The sequence below is a fragment of the Chanos chanos genome, chromosome 5 (genome assembly GCF_902362185.1).
Source record: "Chanos chanos chromosome 5, fChaCha1.1, whole genome shotgun sequence".
Taxonomy (NCBI): Eukaryota; Metazoa; Chordata; class Actinopteri; order Gonorynchiformes; family Chanidae; genus Chanos; species Chanos chanos.
In genome coordinates this window covers 27,520,402-27,541,354 of record NC_044499.1, presented here as the reverse complement: position 1 = coordinate 27,541,354, position 20,953 = coordinate 27,520,402, and the positions used below count along the sequence as shown (strand labels likewise).

The 20,953-nt window shown below is 39.9% G+C and overlaps 1 protein-coding gene across 1 annotated transcript in view; it reads left to right on the top strand.

The window, feature by feature from the left end:
• Positions 1 to 20,953, top strand: part of plxnb2b (plexin b2b) — an 89,373-nt gene that overhangs the window by 29,662 nt on the left and 38,758 nt on the right. Inside the window, exons 11-16 of the mRNA XM_030773604.1 lie at positions 3,680 to 3,767; positions 8,998 to 9,161; positions 9,704 to 9,852; positions 10,549 to 10,660; positions 13,613 to 13,749; positions 13,994 to 14,176. Coding sequence (XP_030629464.1) covers positions 3,680 to 3,767; positions 8,998 to 9,161; positions 9,704 to 9,852; positions 10,549 to 10,660; positions 13,613 to 13,749; positions 13,994 to 14,176 — 833 coding nt within the window. The remainder of the gene's footprint in view (positions 1 to 3,679; positions 3,768 to 8,997; positions 9,162 to 9,703; positions 9,853 to 10,548; positions 10,661 to 13,612; positions 13,750 to 13,993; positions 14,177 to 20,953) is intronic.

The following is a 20,953-nucleotide window of genomic DNA, read 5'->3' as shown; positions in this document are numbered from 1 at the left end:
AGCTCGTCTATCACGTGCAATGCCTCACAGCAAGAAGGCCCTGAGTTCAAATCCTGGCCATGCTAGGTCCTTTCTGTGTGGGGTTTGCATGTTATCCCTGTGTTTGCTTGGGTTTCCTCCAGGTGCTCCAGTTTCCTCCCACCACAAAGACATGCATGCTAGGATTAGTATTCCTGTCAGTGACCTTGACCATGGCCCTGGCAAAAAGACCTGGAGTTGGTCCCCATGTGCCGGCGATGGCTTCCTTTTGCTCCTTGCTCATAGTGTATGTGTGGGCTCACTGGTGTTAGGATGGGTTAAATGCAGAGGCTGCGTTGCACTGCTCACTGCTCTGTTTGTGTGTGTGTGTGTGTGACAGATAAAGTACTTCTTCTTCTCTTCTTCATGAGTGCATCTGCACCCAGTGGTAATGGTAATAAGAGGTACAGAGGGCATGACCGATAAAATCTAGGATGGACTGGCGACCTGTCCAGTTTGTCTCCCCGCCTTTCGCCTAATGAGCACTGGGATAGGCTCCAACAGCCCCCACGACCCTAATTAGGATAAGCAGCTTAGAAAATGAATGAGTGAACAAATGACTGATAAAATCTCATTAGAAATGACCTTTTTAATTAATTATTAATATTATAACAATGTATTTTTCAGTTAAACTTTGAGAACATTAGTTAGATTTATTGTTGATCTTTGGAAACAACTTAAATAAATGTTTGGAGACAGTCATTATTTTGCCGGAACATTGTAGCTAGCCACATTTCTGCTCATTTATGAGTTCAACACAACGAACTAAAAAGCACTTTTTTCTGTGTTAACAGTTTCAAACCAGCAGAGACACAAGACAGAACATGTCATAACGAATGTGAGATTAAATATGGAGGCTGGTGTTTCTGACTGTTTGGAACTGTTCAGAGACACAGTGCAGTTAACTAGAAATGCAGTTTGAAAAGTGGCCTTAAGGCTTTGAGGTGAACTCATAGCAAGAAAAACCCATCAGTCAACTTTAGCAATACTCCTTTAGAGTTGCAAAACCTATGTGACAGCTCATGCAACAGATTTGATGATATAAATAAATCAAAGATTCATTAATTCAAAATTTTAGTATAAGCTTTTTCACAGTTTCTTACACTGTGTTGGTCACTGTAAGAGTGGTCTATTCATTTCAATGCTTTACAGCTATAATGACCATTAAGACTTTAACCATACTGTATGTTCTCAGGAAACAGTGACATATAACATGCCTGTGTTACATAACTGGAGGCCAGTAAAACGATGCACCAAGAGGCAACAGCAGTAATAAAAGCTAAGTGTGTTGCAGGATAGATTTTCTAGAGTAAGAAGCCAGCTGTCAACCAATTTGTACAGTAATAATTTCCTCATGAAAGAATGATGCAAGTTCTTCACATTTTTGATGAGAAAGCCTTCATAAGTCAGTATGGAGGTTTTCTACACAGTTTTGGAGATTTTTTTTTTTTAATTTGACTTTAATCATTTATAGGACTGAATAAATATGGAATGCAGTAAATAAAGGAGGGGGAGAAACCACTGTTTCTATCACACATCTTTTTTGAACCAAGGATTTGCTTGCCTGTATAAATGATGGAAATATTTCTGTTTTTCTACTTTTTCCACTTTGCTTTCCGACATTCTATTTTAAATTTGTGAATGGATTCATTAATTTGCTGGGAGTTGCATGAACCTGGAAAACAGTGTCCTAACATGGGGGCACCAAAAGATGTAGGTGCAATAGGATTAATAAATCAGTTAATCATATAAATCATTAACCATTAATTTTGGTGTTTCGTATTTTATAGTTAATCCACTAAGATTAATGGAATAATCTAGTTGTAACACTGAGCTACAGTCTTAGCTAGTATTGCAGTACTAATGTATTACAATTACACTACTAAAGCTATAACACTCATGAACAACCAGGTTGATGAAGGCAATTGGGAGTACTTTGATGGCAGAGGTTGGCATTCAGTGAATATTGCAGCAGAAACACAGGACAACAGTTTACTCCAAAGATACTGTTTATTGACATAATCAACACTACTTGGCAAACTAATACCGTTATGGTCCAATCAATAATCAGCAGCAAATAGAATGATCAAAGCACACATGGTAATATGATGGTAATGAGGTCATGTACAAGTATTCAGTGTAAGAGTGAATGTAAGAGCTGAGATGTGTGTGTGTGTGTGAGAGGGAGAGAGAGAGAGAGAGAGTGAGAGAGAGAGAACGTGCGTGTATGTTGGATGGTGCCCAGCTGCACACTGAAAAGAGAAGGAGGAGCCAGGGAGAGAGGCTGTGCGTAGGCGCACAGGCAAAGAGGTATGTGTGGTATTAGAATGTAGTGCGCAAGCTTGGATGGGCAACAAGAAGCACTTGTGTGAGAGAGACAAAGGATCTCCAATTTGAGAGCTAGTCTCAAGCAAGTAGGCCCCAACCTCAACAACTCTACCCAACCCTTAACTTGCACTGTAATCCCAAAGTTGAAGTGTGTGTAATCAGACAAAGGGAGTTATAGAGAGAGAAAGAGCGCATGCAAGATCTATCCTTTAGAAGTCGCAATTGAAAGAAAATTGTGTCATCAGTGTATCTGGGTTCATTGCTGTATCTAATACCGTTAACTGAAAGCTGAGAAGATGGGTTCAGATTACCCATGGAGTCAAGCAGGGAATTATGGGTAGTATGGTCTACGGGCCTGGCAACCCCTACACCAACCAAGCGAAAAGTATTTTGTGATGAAGATGTTTCATTCGGTGGAAGATCCGTTTGTTCCTTGCCAGATTAAGAAAAAAAAAAAAAAAAGAAAGAAAATGTGTGTGTGTGTGTGTGTATATATATATATATATATATATATATATATATATATATGTGTGTGTATATATATATATATATATATATATGTATATATATATATATATATATATATATATATATATATGTAAAGTCTAAATTGTGTCCACTGATAAAGCAATTAATTACGGAGGTAATGTTTTTAAGTGCTATCACATTTAGAAAGACCCTTCTACATAAATCAGACTATTTTCTATGAATCAGACTCCCTGAATCACTGAATCAGAATGTTCTCCATGTATCAGACTTACTGAATCAGACTATCCTCACTGAATCAAACTCAGTGAGTCAGACTCACTGAATCAGACAATTTTCAGTGAATCAGGCCATTCTCAGAGAATCTCACATCTGGGAGTGCCAGAGAACATGCAGATCTGGGATGTGAGTGCCCCTCCGACGGTCCGCTGACCGGAGTTTGAGAAATGCTGTTTTAGTCATTTCATATGTTTATATGTTTTAGTCTTGAAGTGGCATGGCATGATGAATAAGGATCTTATTAAAATACAGATTGTTACACAAACTATTGGCACATCTTAAAACAGCTTAATATTACAACATTGCCAGCTAACATATGAACTGCATACACTTTTGCTGGTGCAGAAAGAATAAAATATGTACCGGTATGAGTGGCCAGTAGGACCCAAACCACACTGTTATGGCAATTATTTCTGTAACTGTGCTTCTAAGTTTCTTCCCAAGGTAAACTGTGTGGATAGAGAGGACAAAACAATTTTATTCAGACTCTGCCTGCATGCTGATTTAGAAAGAGTGTGCTGTATATGAAAATTCTCAGAGTTCTTCTCCCTGTTTTTCCGAATCACAGTTTTCGTATGATAGAACACCAACCTCCTGGGTTTTATTCTATGTGAAAGACAAATACTCAGGGAAGAAGATTGACAGCACTCTGAACGGTGAGTGTGGGATAGTGTTGTGTGAGAGTGGGATAGTGTTGTGTGGAGATGGGATAGTGTAGTGTGAGAGTGGGGTTGTGTTGTGTGAGGATGGGATAGTGTTGTGTGAGGATGGGATAGTGTAGTGTGAGAGTGGGGTTGTGTGAGTGTGGGGTAGTGTAGCGTGAGGGTGGGGTTGTGTGAGTATGGGATAGTGTAGCGTGAGGGTGGGGTTGTGTGAGGGTGGGATAGTGTTGTGTGAGGGTGGGATAGTGTTGTGTGAGGATGGGATAGTGTTGTGTGAGGGTGGGATAGTGTTGTGTGAGGGTGGGATAGTGTAGCGTGAGTGTGGGGTAGTGTTGTGTGAGGATGGGATAGTGTAGCGTGAGTGTGGGGTAGTGTTGTGTGAGGGTGGGATAGCTTAAGTCTTTTTGTAATGGAATTATGTTGTCAAAGGGGATTCATAAACAGTATGTAAGATTTAAGGAAAAAAGGCTGTTTAAACTTTGGTATTCTTATAGACTGACCTGTGATGTTGCTTTGATTCGCTGGCTTGCATAATCAACTTTACTGACCTGGAGTTTTAGTGGCTGGAGTGTCACAGGAGGATCACAGCAGAATTTAAAAACCACACAAAGTTTGCTGAACTTCATATTTTATATGATAAACACATTATTCCATCACTGATTCTTGAGATAAGGGACAAAACATGTCCTACATCAAAAAGTCTTCTCTATGCTAAAAATCAAGAAATTAATAATAATAAAAACACTTTAAAAGTTAAATCTGTAGAAACTATGTCTATTCATGAAATGAATTTCACATTTTTTTACATAGAATTTGTTAAAATGCAGGCTCTGTACTCGGAAAGTACATGTAACTTAACCTGTCCTCAGCAAGAGCTCCCAATGTCAAGCTGCCCAAAAAAGTGTTTAAAAATGCTGCAAATGCATAAATATAAATATCAAAAGAAATGAATGGTTAAATAAGATGTCACATAATATATAAAGTGAACTTTAAATTAAATTCTCCATAAAAAACTGCATTTCAAAGTCGCGTCCTCACTTTCCGTCAACTCCATCAGATTTTTTGAAAATCCTGAATAAATCAGGCAATGTCAGCTATAGCCCTGAGGACCCCTTTTCCACTTCCTGTTCTTTGTGGATGCAACCGTAGGACACTTGGTCTGGCAAATTTTCAATTTGATGATATTTTAAACAAACAATGTTGGCAGCACTACAGTCACAGCTTTAACGTGTCAACACCATCTTTCCATTATGACAGTCTTAATTAAGATTTGTGGAATAAATGTTGGCATTTTACTTTAGCTTATAGAGGCAGCTAGCAACTGAGGAAAAAAACAAAATTGCTCCAGTGTACAAGACACGGTTAAGATGGAAAAACATTTAATTTTGTCAACTCCGTCACGGAGATGACGTTTAAGCTGATGGGGTTGACAAGTGCTCCCAAAAACTCTTTATATGTAATGGATAACAACCACATAGGCTAGTTAGCTAACTAACTTCCCTTGTCCATCTCCCAATAAAGACAGACTCATATTTATTCCTTTTATCTGTAATGCAGGCAAGCATGGCTAGAACAAAATTGTCAGTGGAAGAGCAAAGAAAGAGAAATAGGGAGTATCAAAGAAAGAGAAGAGAGAAATTAAACAATGACCCAGACAGCAGAGGTGAGATTCTAGAGAAGGAAAGACAAAGGTGGAAGAAGAGGGTTCAAGACAAAAAAGTGAAACAAATAGGAGAAATGGGAGCAAGGGAGCAGAGATGTCAGAGAAGGTATTGGAGGGATGCTCAGAAAAGGTCTAGAAAGTGCAGGGCTATGCAGAATGTAGTGCAGCAAGTAGACACACCCCTGGATAGCCCACTAGACCAGAGTACTGAAGAGCCAGCTATGAGCAGACGTTCTCTTGCAAGTGAGAGGGAGAGATGAAAAACTAGGAAAAGGCATTCAAGGGAAATAAATGCTTTGAAAGAGAAAATTAAGATGTTAACGAAACAGCGAAACAGACTGAGAAGGCAAAAATGGCAAAAAGAGGGCTCAAATAATTGACAAATCAAATGGCAAAGAAAAAAGAAGAGATAAAGTGCAAATAGACTCTCCACAGACAAAAACTGAGAGAATGATATCAGGAAGAAAACTTAGGAATCCTAACATCAAGAGAGCTCTTCTCTTCCACAATGTTCTCTGCCAAGATGAAAAAACTAACCGTGTCACGGAGACGGGCAACTGACAAATCACCTAGTCGGCAACTGACATTATCAGGCAAGATTCTAAAGAAATATCGCCTTCTTCATAAGATCCGCCAGTTTGGTTTGACTTACAAGTTAGTGAGTAAAAAGAAACAGGCAACACAGAAAAAGGCTACATTTCTCCAGGGCATCAGCCAATCTGTTCGGGAGTTCTTCGTGAACTCTTCTCGCATAACAACAGATAAAACTGACACCATCACAAGAAACAAAATTAAGTGCCAGCGAATGATTCTAACTGACTCCATGATCAACCTCCACAGTGAGTTCATCAACAGGAACCCAGCTGTGAAGCTCAGTTACTCTTCCTTCTGTGCTCTGCGACCCTTCTATGTTACAGCACCAAAGGCATCTGATAGGAAGACACTTCAGGTTCTAAGGACATCGGGTGCTGTGAAGTCGACCAAATTAGAGGACAGATTTCAATTAGTCTGTTGCTCTCCAGCAAGTGAGGCCTGCCTTCTTTGCACCTGTTTACGATGCTTAAACAAACACACGGTTCTGGCCCCAGAGCATGTTGAATCCATGTTGAATGGAGGCAGTGGGAGTGAGTTCAAGAAGAAACAGCTAGTGGGATCCACTTCAACGTGAAACTTAACTTGTACAGTGGGAGTCTTTCAGAGGTGCTCCATCTATATGAAGAGAAACTTAGAAGTGAGACCACAACACATGTGTGCTTGGTTCACAATCAAGCACAGGCATACAGAAAGTTAATTGAGACCTGCAGTGAGAACACAGTCATAATACATGTTGATTTTTCAGAATCCTGGAAGTGCAAGTATGCCTCTGAAGTTCAAGCCTGCCATTTTGGCCAGAATTTGCCTCAGTTGAATCTTCATACTGGAATGTATTACATCAAGGGTGAAAAGGCAGCATTTTGCACAGTTTCAGAGTCTAAGAGACAAGATGCTGCAGCAATCTGGACATACATGGATCCAGTCCTAAAAGATATTCGGACAAAATTTCCATTGATTACCACTGTGCACTTTTGGTCAGATGGTCCCAGTAAGCAGTATAAGAACAGGAGGAACTTCTTCCTCCTCTCTGAGGTACCACCCACACTGGGCTTCAATAGAACCACATGGAATTATTTCCCATCATCCCATGGCAAGGGTGCCCCAGATGGCATTGGAGGAACAGTAAAAAGAACTGCAGACAAATTGGTTCTTCGAGGAAATGATGTGAGGGATTGAAAAGAGTTCTTTGAAAAGATCTCAAACAGTCTGAATGGTGTTCAATTGTATCACATTGAGGAAGAGGACATGGAAAGGTATGACACACTTCTCACATGAAAACTCAAGCAGGTTCCACTGACAAGAAAAATACACCAGGTCATCCCACATCAAAATAGTGTCTGCCACAGACAGCTAACATGCTTTTGCAGTGAGCCCTTGAATTGCCAGTGCTTTACCCCAGCTACTTTCTGTTTACATGGTTGCACAGAGGAACAGCAGACTGATGCAAGGGCCAGGAAGAAAGGTCCTTTGGCCATGTTGATGGAGGAGATGGAAGAGGGAAATAGAAGAGCTGATGGAGGAGGAAATAGGAGAGGAGCCACTGAAAGGTCCTGAGGGCACTATAGTCGAAATAACTATTCACAGCATTGAGGATGGAGACTGGCTAGCAGTGGTGTATGATGACCACTGGTGGCTAGCAAAGGCCATTGATGTAGACACTGAGCACCAAGATGTGAAAGTGGAGTTTATGCACCCTCATGGTCCAACAGCAAGTGTTCACCCAAAACATGGGAAGAGGGATGTCTGTTTCTGTCCAGTCAAAGACATTCTTCTGAAACTAACCGGAAAGGCAGGTCCACTCCAATCAAGCCATACAAGAGAGCTCTACAGCCTAGCCCCTGATATAATCGACTTCACAGACCGCGAGCATGTCCGACACCTGTTGCCCAAAGTCATGCGGGTCAGACAAAAATGAAATCTTAAGTAACTGACCCTGTTTCAAAATAGGCTACAGATCTCCTGTATTCCCACAGAATGATGAGCATTTCTGTTGTTGTTACAAGGTGTCCTATGGTAATGCTTACCTCTACACTGAAGCCAATATACTTACCTTTATACTAACTGTACCTGCAACACCAACCTGTTCAGAAAATATGTATTCTAGATAAACCAAACTCCTTTTATACTGACCTGTCTTACTCACCTCTACTGGGGTATAGGCAGAGTTCTCGGTCATTAGTTTTCTTTTGATGCCAGGAACATGTTAGTCTCTTGATTTCTGCCTGGAGATCCTGTTGTCAGGTCCATGTCAAAGTTTGTCTGATCTCAATCAGTTGTTTGTCAACACCGTCAGTAATTGTCAACACCATCAGACGATGTTTTTTGTCCTTTTTTAAAGAAATACGTTAATCTTTGTTCAATTTATTGTGTTTATATATTAAAACACCAGCTGAACTACATGCAGTCATATATTTTTTGCCCAAGAACATTGATTATATATGCTTAATATTAAAAATGTATACACAAAATTAAGAACTTTTGGAATTGGATTTTTCAAAATAGTGTGAAATCAGAACAAAAATGTTTATAATGCACTTTATTACTTCACTCTGTTACAGAGCACCATTATTGGATACTTGAAGACTTTATACTGTTGTTGAACTGATCAAATTAAAATACTATGCTTTTTGGTGTGTCTGATGGAGTTGACACAAATCAAGTTATGACGTGAATAAATGCCAATTTTCATAAAAAATGTTTTAATAAAAAAACCTGTTCCCTTACATGGTTTGTTAGCTGAGACCTTTGTCTAGAAAAATATATCCACTTCAAATTAATGCAGTATTTATAGAAAAAATGGAAGACATTAAACATGTTTTGTCCCTTATCTCAAGAATCAGTGCCATTTCTAACTGATAATAGCTGTGATATTCAACAGGGAGACTGATACATTTGAATGAGAATGAATTACTGACAGATCTCAGTTAAACTTTTCTCTTTTACTGCCACTATTCCTCTTCCATTAAGTGACTCTGTACAACTGCTCACTGGGACGGGAGGACTGTAGTCTCTGTAAGAATGCTGACCCCAAGTACCAGTGTGTGTGGTGTGAGAGATCTGGCTCCTGTGTGTTCGACAGACTGTGCCCTGATGATGAACTGTTGGAGTGCCCTGACCCCAGAATTACTGATGTGAGTTATGCTTTCGCTCTGTCCAACATATTTTTGTCCAACTGAAATCTCTGTTCAACTTGTATTTGAACTTGAAAATGGTCACACAAATCCACTTGACCAATTGTTGTTTACACTTTACTCGTATGTTCAAAGCTTGTCTAATGAATGCTTTCCTGTAGTGTGCTGATTCACTTTGTCAAAATGGGACGATTTTCTGTCTTTTTAGTCTTGCCTAATTGCCAAACTCTAGCATCAATCAGCCATAGCATCAATCAGCCATACCTTCTTAGATGTCTCTAACCCCTTGCTTCATCTAGTGTCTTGGCTCTACTTGTTAATAGCTTCAAGCCTTTTTACTCGAGCTTACCTACTCCAATGTCTACCTTTAGAAGTCATACTGAACTAATGTACATACCTAGTTAGTAGACTACAATCTCTGTTAATACTTTCATGAAATTAGACTAATTTAGACTCATTTCTAGCCTTGTTTAAGTAATATGCTGTCCCAAGTATGTGTGCTAATCCTGTCATTTCTTCATTTCTCCATTTCTTAACCTCAGATTATTCCACGCTATGGTCCACTGAGGGGGGGCATTGCAGTCACCATAAAAGGCTCCAACCTGGGCATCCACAAGGATGACATTAAGAGTATCACTGTGGCTGGAGTGACCTGTGCCCATCAGGAGGGCAAATATTCTGTCTCCACCAGGTAATAATTATCTATAGGTGCTTTTGGGTGCTGTTTGTAACACAGATCCTGTCACTGTGGAAGGGGTTTCTGTATGCTCTGTTTCAGCCTCCTCGTGGTTTAATAGTATGTCAACTGCATTTATCCAGTGTATATTGTGGAAATGCAGCACCTTCCCCACAGGCTGTTATTTGGACAGTTCAATAGCATGTCTCCGTCTCCTTGCATTTGTTTTGTACAGTAACCCACTGCAAGGGAGCTAAAGTGAATAATTAAAATTATGTATAAGAACATTTAAAGTGAGGAAATTCTTGAGTTTACTTTCCTCTTCATTGCTAATAAGCTGTTCAAACACTGGCTGGCCTGTGATACCTTTATCTCAGCATCTGGTGAGCTCCTCCAAACCATGTGTTAAGATGAATTCAGCAGGGGCCTACTATTCAGGATACAAGTTCTTTCAGAATTGAGCTTCAGTTTAAGTTCGAAGTTGAAGCTAGTCAACATTGCTATTGATGTCCTCTGATATTGTGATATTTCTGATGGATAGATAGATAGATAGATAGATAGATAGATAGATAGATAGACTTATAGATATTTTGATAGATAGATAGACATATAGATAGATATGTTGATATTTCTGATATTGTGATAGATTCTGCTATCATGAATGGCCTTGTCCTCGGTGCTCGTAATAACAGTTTCTCTTCCTATCTGCAGTGTTGTCTGTGAGATTGGTCTCATGGAGCGCCACAGCCTCCATGCTGGGAAGGTCGAGGTAGAGGTCACAGGAGGGAAGAAGGGAGTCTCTTCCTTTAACTTCACCTATAGGGTATGAAATTAGAGTGCATGCAGCACGATGTCGCTGAATTTTTGTAACTGAGTATGAATGTGTGGTTGACTGTTGGCCTTGTTCTTTTTGCTGATGTAGCTCTGAGCGGCAGACTCATTATGCTGCAGATGTTGTGTTAAAGCACCACTCTTACAGAGAGAATTACATCTATATGCAGAATTACATTTAACAGCTTTCAGGCTTCTTTTTACTCAATTTTGTGACTAGGCTGCACTTCCATTTTCGTATTTTTGGCTCATGGTAAATGACTTTGTTGTTTCACAATGCAGGGCAATGTGCAGTCTATTTTCATTACACCATTACATTTTCCTGCGACTTAACAGGTTTATAAGTGTAAATGGAGTATGTTGGATCACTGTTAGAGGCAATAAGATGTACTTTATCATCTCAACATGGATGTGTAGTGCTACGTGCTTGCTCAGTAGACAGAAAGGAGCTCAGCACACTTGTCAGTGGTGTCTTAACTAAAACATACGGAAACACAAAAGCTTAATTGTTGCAATTTACAACTGGTGGCAAATGGATGATAGATTTTACTGTGCAAGGTCAGTAAAAAGCCAGAGTAAAGTTACCGTATCCTTTGTGTGATCCAGCACCTCTGCTAACCATAAGGTTTAATTGAACAACAGTGTTGCAATAGAGATCTCAGTATCAACATCCTTAATAATGTTTAGAATTATAATGACCCAAAGGTACATAGGACCCCTGCTATAATGGCTCTTCTTCTTGTTCTTGTTGTTCTTTTATTCTTTTTATATCAGTTTTACCCACTTTTATGTCACCCACTTCTCTTGCTCAGAAATTCGCCAAGCATGGCATATCAAACAGGGCAGACCTAGAACCTTGTGAAGACCCAAACATGGCGTATCAAATAGGGCAGACCTAGAACCTTGTAAAGACCCATGTCATTACTACTAGCTGATGCTGCAGCCACAGGCACAGTGTTATGATTTTAAAAACGTACTGTCGACATGATACTGTGATACCTGCATGCTTGGAATTTATGCATGCTGTTTATGAGACATATAACAAATCAGGTAGAGCTGCATTGCTGCTGTGGTCTTTGTCCAATTTTTATGAAAAAAAAAAAAAATCATGCCAGTTTATCTACCAAGTAGTGATTCATCTGCACAGTGCCACCAAGCAGTGATACAAAGTGAGTCATCCAGTTTCATACAAGTACGTCCAGTTTCAGTGTAACATCTTTGATTTTCACCACAACTGCTGGAGCTCTGGGATGATTTGTCTTTGGGCTTGGGGGTTACTTATCTCTCTGTGCTCTCTAGCACCATATTGTGTCCACAGTAATAACTGACAATGCCATTGATGATTTGTGTGATTATTTAGTTTTACACAAATCTGTATTTCACAGATTACATAGAATGTGACACCTGTCTACATTCTTTCTCTTCTCATTCTGTCTCACACACCATTTGCACAAAGCTGCACCATCAGGAAACACCTACAATGTTGAACAAACTTCACTTCCATTTTCACAAACTTTCAGGACTCAACCTGTTTCCTCAGGGTACACTCTATGGTTCACACTCTGGGCTTGGCCCTCTGTCATTGCTGCATAAATATATTGGGTGTAATACTAAGAATATTAATGTAGAGTAATAATAACTGTAGATATTTCAGAGGGCTCTGCTGTAATAGTAATTGTAAGAGCTATTATGTTATTAGTCTGTCATGGGAGCCACTGCGGATTTTTGTGACCATTGACAAACTCTTATAGGCTCATGTTACTATGATTTGTGAAAAAATTACACTACTGAAATGGAACAGAGGGTTTTGTTTGTTTGTTTGTTTGTTTTTCCCCTTCCCCTTCATTATAGATTGATAAAATGTGCTGCTGGGTGTTCAGGTTCATGGTATTGAATTGGCCATGTTTTCATTGTGTACTGACTGTCATAATTCATAGTGCTAAACACATATACATATATATGTAGTATAGTGAAACTCTGTCCCTTGCTTGCTTTTAGCACACAAACCCTTCTTAGTCTTTGAAAATAGCAAAGGAGTAAAATGTGAGTTTTCCTATTAGAGTATGTGAAATTAAACCAAAATGAAGACAAACAAACAAACAAAAAAAAAACACTCAACAAATAGATTGAATTGAATTGAACTGAATTGAATTCAGTTATACAATTAGTAAATTAAACACTGTTATTTGTATTTAGTTAAGGTCTGGCATCCAGGGAAAAAACTGCAATAGCGTTGTACATTTTCTGAATCTATCAGGAATAACCAAGTGAGTACATAAATCCATGTTTCCTCACTTTCAGTTTCCAGTCATGAGCAGGCGAGTTTCTGTAATGAGGGTTTTAAGTTATGTGTCCACTGGAAGAAAAGAGCATTAGCTAGCCTCCATATAATTGCATCATAGACATTATGTTTTGTTTTTGTGTGGACTAGGTGTCTGAAAAAGCTTTATTGTTCTAAGAACATCAGCAATCATCATCTTAATTTTAGAATTATGTTCATAATTATGTACATAAAGATTCTTCTTATGTAAATGATACAATAACTGAATGTAAAGGAGCAAGATGATAAAGAAACTTAAAACTATTGATATGACAGTGCTTACATTTAGCGACCAAGTAAAGATGACTTTACAATCCAAGCTGTACATTCAGATATATCAGTGTACAGCCTAAATCCCCTCTGGCTCTTAAAGCATGTATGAAAAAGCACTACAAAAAATCTCACAGGATCTTTGATATTTCTTTTCTTTCTGCCTAACTGTTCCATCATGGTGTGAAAGAACACACTTGTGCGGTACCTTGCAGTGTCCTCTTCAGTACATTTCCAATACTTCACATTTGTTGATAACTGCAGTGAATTTGTTGCTTCTCTTGTAACAGGAATTACACAGTTCTCACATAAGAGAGGATTTATTTGATCCATTGTCTTGTTCTGACTCTCCAGGAGCCCAAGCCTGACATGGTCCGCCCCAGGAGTGGCCCTAAGGCGGGGGGCACACTCGTTACTATCAGTGGTAGTGCCCTGGACACAGCCTCCAAACAGGACATCCACATATCTGTGGGAGGAGTTGTATGTGAAGTGTGGGCATAATTTTTTTTATAATTAATACATCATTTTCTGCATTGCTCCCAAATGTATAGAGAAATAGTTATGTTGATTAACGTGCTCATTGCTGCATAAGAATTTTTACTTTCAAATTTTTTTAGGACTGAAGGGCTCTTCTTTCCTCAGCCCTCCACTTTTTTTTATCTGTTATTCTCTCTCCCTCATTCGTCTTCTTCATTCTCTCACACGCTCTAACGCGGCTTTGTCTGTCTCTCATAGGGAGCTGTTTGGTGAGGAGATCACCTGTCGGACAGGGCAATACAGGGCTCATAAAGTGCCTTCTGGCCATTTACCGGTCACTGTAAACTATGGCAAATATATGACCACGCAGGTGCCTGCCGCTTTCCAGTTCTCTAACAACCCCGAAATCACAGGCCACCAACCAAAAGGGAGCTTTGTGTGGTAAGATGTGCAGACTTTATTTGACTTTATATCCTCCCTTTATCCACAGTGTATCCTGTCAGTGGTTACAGGGTTATGGTGGTGGAAGCGACAACAGGAGTGCAGATGAGCTGAGAGAAAAGCAGGAGTCATAGCTGCGGGAAGTAGGGGTGCTGGAGGTGCTGCAGCACCCCCTGTTGCAGCTGCCGCACACAAAAATTTATTTACCCAAAAATAAATAAATTAAATTCAAGAAAATTCATTAAGATTCATTGCAGACACTAATGACTGTACCGTACACTTCCATTGCAGTGAATTTCGCTTCGCTCTTGTTCAAATTGTATGGGGGCGAGATTCACTCTGTGGCATACGTTACCAATTACTGCACTGTGTACAGAAACAACTCTGTATTTTATCTTGTTTTAATTTTATTCCTATTTCCTATTTATCTTATTATATTCTACTATTTTATTCTATGCTGTGTTTGGTGTGTGCTGACGGAGTTGTTGCGACACTTGAATTTCCCTCGGGATTAATAAAGTATTTCATATTCATATTCGTATTCGTATAAATCATTAGGGCTGAGAACCTGTGGTGCTAGGCCTCCGGTGTCCACTGGAGGCCGCCTGTACCGCAGGTGCAAAGCCCTATTGCTTTCCTTGTGTTTACTGGGGGCCAAGCAGCGAAGCTGTATAGGCACCCATTGTGTTTCTACCTTTTCTCCATCATCCTCTTCTTTTTCCTTTTATTCTTCTGGTTAGGGTGTCAATGCAGCCCCTAGAACCGTATAGTAAAAATTTGTTAAATGTGGCACACTGATTGGGGACAGTCCCCTGATTGTTTTCACTAAGTTTCATGTCTGAACCTCGATCACTCTAGCGCCACCAACGGGTCAAAGTTGGAGGTGCGTTTATACACGTAACACTCAACGCACCCAATGCCATCAATTTCTGCCCTATTGAATTTTATTAAAAATTTTCAGAAGTTTTCACAGGCCACAAATTTTGTCCAATCTTCCCCAAATTGGCACAGATTATCTTCACAGCAAGCCTCACAAAAGTTATTTATTGGCTTTTCAATGCAATATTGTTTGTCCCTCACAGCCAATCGAAATTGGAAGTGAGCTCATATTTCAGCAGCAATTCAATGTATAAACACCAAATGTGGTGTACTGACTCAAGACTCCACCCAAAGGGAGTCCAAAACAAATTGCCCCATTTTACCACTCGAGGGCGCTATAATAAGAAAAAAACATGTTTTTGCTCATTACTCTTCATATGTTTGGTCTAAAATCATGATTATCATTTCAAGTCATGCCTTTTTTTATTCTGAGGTCTGGACGTGTCAGCATGGGACTCCATGGTAACACGCCGTCAAGATGGCTGTCGTTCTCTGAGTTCTATCTTAAATTGAACTTTTTTGTTAATTTGTTCACACTATTTTGTGCAAGAACACTATAATTTTGAACGTGATGATCACCTACGATAGGGAGAGTTTGATCAACATCAGATCTACAATCGATGCGCATTTTATAGGCAAAAATTGCTCAACGGACTCAGCGGACTTCCATTTGTTTAGATTTAAATTGTTTAGCCTACCTGCTACACCTTGTAAATGGAGACAGAGAAGGAAGCGAGGCAAAAGAGCTGGAGCACTGGTCACGCAGAGACAACAGAAACAACAAGAAAACCGTCGCCCTCTTCGAAGTATCCCTCTAACGAATAATGTTCATCGTAATGAACATCATAATGTTAAGACTAATATGACTATGTATATAGCTAGTAGTGACATTTTTCCCATTGGTGCATTTTCACGCTCTCTCTTTCTGAATTTATCTCTGTTATTCTTACTAGAGTGGATAAAATCCTGATCCTGGGGGACTTTAATATTCACATCAATAACAATTCTGATTCACTTAATAAAGCTTTTACAACTATCATAGACACATTTGGCTTTAACCAATATGTCCACGAACCAACTCATCTCAGTGGCAACACTTTAGATCTTATTCTAGCTCGCGGACTAGATATCTCTCACGTTGTCGTCTCTCCTTACTCCGCTGCCCTCTCAGACCATTTTCTTATTACTTTCCAAGTAACTCTTCCGTTGACACCAATTGTCTCTACCGCGGTTCGTAGCTGCCGTCGCGTTAATGCTTCCACCTCTGCTGCGCTCGCTGATCTGCTTCCTACTGCTCTCAACTCTTTCAATGATCAGCAAAGATCTTTGAACGACTTGACGGACAGCATAAATTCTACCCTTCGTAATGTACTAGATATGGTAGCACCATTAACTATAAAAAATAGACGTAAACACGTAACACCTTGGTTTAATAATGAAACCCGAGCGCTGAAGCAGGTGTGTAGGAGTTTGGAACGAAACTGGCGGGCAACCAAACTAGAGGTTTTTCGCCTTGCATGGCACGACAGCCTGATAGATTATAAACGCACTCTCTACACAGCCAGATACGCGTATTGCTCGAAAATAATTAATGTTAACAAAAATAACCCCAGGTTCCTTTTTCATACAATATCTAAACTTACCCAGAATCAATCTCCTCAATCTAGCCCTTTTACCGCAAACGATTTTGTTGAATTTTTCTCGCAAAAAATAGACTTGATTTGTCGAAATATTCAAATTAATTTATCAAATCAGTCTGCCTGCACACTCTCTGTTACTGCGCCTAAGATTAGTCAGGATGTGCAACCTTTAACTCAATTTAACCCTATCTCTCTAGACACGCTGTCCAAATTGGTGCACTCTGCCAAACCAGCTTCTTGCCTCCTTGATCCCCTACCTGCTATATGGAGCTTACATGGAGCTTTTCTCGGTTCTTGGCCCAACAATCCTAAACACTCTAAATATGTCACTTAAATCTGGTATTGTACCCTCCTCTTTTAAAACAGCCGTGATCAGGCCTTTACTTAAAAAACCAAACTTTGACTCTGAAGCCTTAAATAATTATAGGCCGATCTCTAATCTCCCGTTTCTTTCTAAAATACTTGAAAAAATTGTAGCTGCTCAGCTGATAGCCCATATGTCCTCTAACAGTCTGTTTGAAATATTTCAGTCAGGCTTCAGGTGTTTTCACTCTACTGAAACCACGCTTACTAGAGTAACTAATGATCTTTCATTAGCCATGGATGCTGGTGCTACCTCTGTTCTTATTCTGCTTGATCTGAGTGCAGCATTTGGCACGGTTGATCACACTTTATTGTTAAAGCGCCTGGAAAACCAAATTGGCATTTGTGGCCTGGCGCTCTCTTGGTTTAAATCTTATCTCTTTGAGAGAAAGCAGTGTGTCCACTATAATAATGTGACCTCTGAATACCATAAGCTTGACTATGGTGTTCCTCAGGGATCAGTCCTTGGCCCTCTTCTATTCTCTATTTACATGCTCCCTTTGGGTGACATTATTCGTAGTTACAACATTAACTTCCATTGTTATGCTGATGATACTCAGATTTTCTTACCTATCCAGCATAATGACCACTCTGAATTGGCTAACCTTGAGGCATGTCTTTGTGCTATTAAGGGTTGGATGTCTTCAAATTTCCTGATGCTTAACGCAGGCAAGACTGAAATGCTGGTCATTGGTCCCCCTACGCATAAGCATCTTTTTAGTGATCTAACTCTAAATTTTGTCAACTGCATCATCTCTCAAAACTCTTCAGCTAAGAACCTTGGTGTGATTTTTGACTCTAGTCTCTCGCTAGTCACTCATATGAAGAACACAACCAAAACTGCCTTTTATCACCTCCATAACATTGCTAAAATTAGGCCTTTTCTAAGTATGGCTGATGCAGAAACCATTGTTCACGCATTCGTCACGTCTCGCCTCGATTACTGCAATGTTCTTTACTCTGGCCTGCCTGCCTCTAGTACCAATAGTCTTCAGCTGGTCCAGAATGCTGCTGCTAGAATTCTGACCAGAACGAAGAAGTTTGATCACATTAGCCCTGTCCTGGCTTCCCTTCATTGGCTCCCAATTCATGCAAGGGCAGATTTTAAGGTCCTCTTATTAACATATAAAATTTTACATGGGCTTGCGCCTTCCTACCTGTCTGACTTAATTACACCCTATAACCCACCTCGCACCCTGCGCTCTCAAGATTCTGGATTATTAGTCATTCCAAGAGTTAAAAAGAAGTCCGCTGGCAACCGAGCCTTTTCCTACCGCTCTCCCTTCCTCTGGAATGGTTTACCTAAAGAAGTTAGAGAAGCAAACTCTCTCAATACCTTTAAAACAAAACTAAAGACTTATCTATTTTCTCGAACTTACACATGATATAACTTTGATTTGACTTTGTTATAGACATGTAAAGCCCTTTGAGACTATAAATAGTGATATTGGGCTCTAAATAAATATTATTATAATAATTATTATTATTATTATTTCCTGTTCTGCGATCATATTTGACCGCAAAGTCGCCAGTCAGGAAGTATAGCCCCAACTCAGTTTGATGTATCAAAACAAGACTAGGTACATGGACTCAGGACCCCATTCTATGGTGGCACAAAAAATTTTGCGGCATTTGACTACTGGGGGTGCACTGTAATAAGCAAAAATGCATTTTGGCCAACAACTGTTGATGTGTTTGCCTTAAATATATGAATCACATGTCTGGTGATACTGTGAGAGGTCCCAAGGCCTAGACATAGCAACTTGTCATGTCAACCTAATTGATGTGGCCGCCATATTGGATTTTATGGAAATGTTTGAAAAGTTTTCACAGGCCGCAAAGTTTGTCCAATCTTCCTCAAAATTGGCACAGATGATCTCCAGAGCGAGCCTCACAAAACTTATTCATTAGCTTTTCGATTGACGAAAGCATTCACCCATTACAGCTGATCAAAATCAGTGGCAAAGCCACCAAACAGGACGTAAGAGCGTATCTCAGCAGTGCTTTTACATACTAGCATCAAATTTGGTATGTGCACCCGGGACCCCGTCCTGAGGATGTGCAAAAAATTTTCTGTCATTTGACCTATACCTTTTTTCCTCTTAAGTGTTCATGTGTTTCTCTTAGCAAAAGTGATTCTTGTGTCAGATCAGTTGTCATAAAACTTTATCAGTGCTTATAGCCATGCTTTTAACATGATTACATGAAGTTGCCATGTCAGTTGTGCCCTGCAGGGCTGCTTGGCCACCACATCGCTGCTTGCAGCTATATTTATTATTATTCATTCGGGGTCATCACTTTGCCATTTTTGAGGTGGTTCCCATGGCAGGGCTCTACGCTTACATTTTTTTTCAAGGGGCACTTGTGCGCCCAAGTTCAGAAATTTAGGAGCACAGTCAGTTCTGTTTTTAAGGACTTAAACATAATGCATCACTATTGTGCAAATAAACACACCAATGCACCAGCTGGAAAGATTAAGAATGACTGAAACAAAATTTATAGTAAACAGGATTTCAAAGAATGTTACTATTTTCAGTTCACCATAGTGCTGGGCGGTATACTGATTCAATTTCCCATACGGGTTTTAATGCTGGTTTTAATTTCCCATACAGTATAAATTTTTCATACACCGCCATACCGGACCTATAAGCGATAAATAATAAATAAGAGTTATTCACTTTTGATGGAGCATTTCTATTTGACTGGCTCAGCTTTTCTAGCCTTTACGGCACTGGCTTAGCGAACCAGGAAACTCACAGACCAATTGCATGCATTCTAAATCATCTCACGTGATGCTACTCAGCCAATCAAATCTGTGCATTCTGAGAAGCACTGCGACTTGAGTCAGTTTATGAGATACAGGCATGAGAGACAGACGAGACGAGAATTGGTAGTCGGAGAGTCAGAGAAAAGTAATTTCACTTGGCGTGCTCTACATGTTCATTCTTCTGACTGGCAGTTCAAAACCTGTATTCCTCATATGTTCCGAGACCGTGGCGTTTATTAAAAGTGGCAATGTGAAGTGCCACTACGAGACAAAGCACAAGTTTTTTAATGACAAGAATATAAACAGGAACAGGCTCAACACAAACAGGGTTACCAGGGGTCCAAAGAATGAGTGACAAAAATAGGTTAACAGGCAGCCAAACAAGACTATGGAACACTGAACACTGAATATACGAGAGACGAGATGGCTGAGAGAACACATGGACGGTGTAGACTTTGCACTGACTGATCCAGCGGAAGGGTTTAAATTGTGAATGGCGTCAGGGAAAACTAAAGTGCAGGCAGGTGTGAAGAATGAGGGTGATCAGACCGGTGATTAGTAAACCGGTGACGCTGAGCGTGGAATGGCTGAAACCAGCGAGGTCGTTACAACATTCTGCATATTGCGTACATTCTGCATATTTTATCATTTTGTGGGGCCAAGCAAACCCATTGGTAATCACATCCTTCATTATATACATGATGAAATTAGAGTGTTTAATATTCTGTGTACTCCTGGCAGTAGAATAAGCTACTACAAACCTATATAAAGGCCCAGTAATCCAAAAAATAAAAATATCATGATATACCATGAAACCACCAGAATCTTAATCTTGTTATGTTGGGCTGTGACCGGTTAATGAACACATCCCTGCAGCATCAATGTGTTTTACTACTGCATCGCGTCTCATATGCAGGTTTCCAGAGACAAAAAGAGAGGAGCCTGTAAGTATCATAGGGGCATCCTTGCAAAACTTGCAGAACACCAGACTATTAGATTTCTCCTATTCTAGCCCAGGGGTCTCAAAGAACCAGCCACATTGTGCAGCCCCCTGATTGTTTTAGACTTGTAATGAGATTCAGCCCGTATATCCGTTTTGCGTTTCGTTTTACGTTAGCTTCTTTAGAA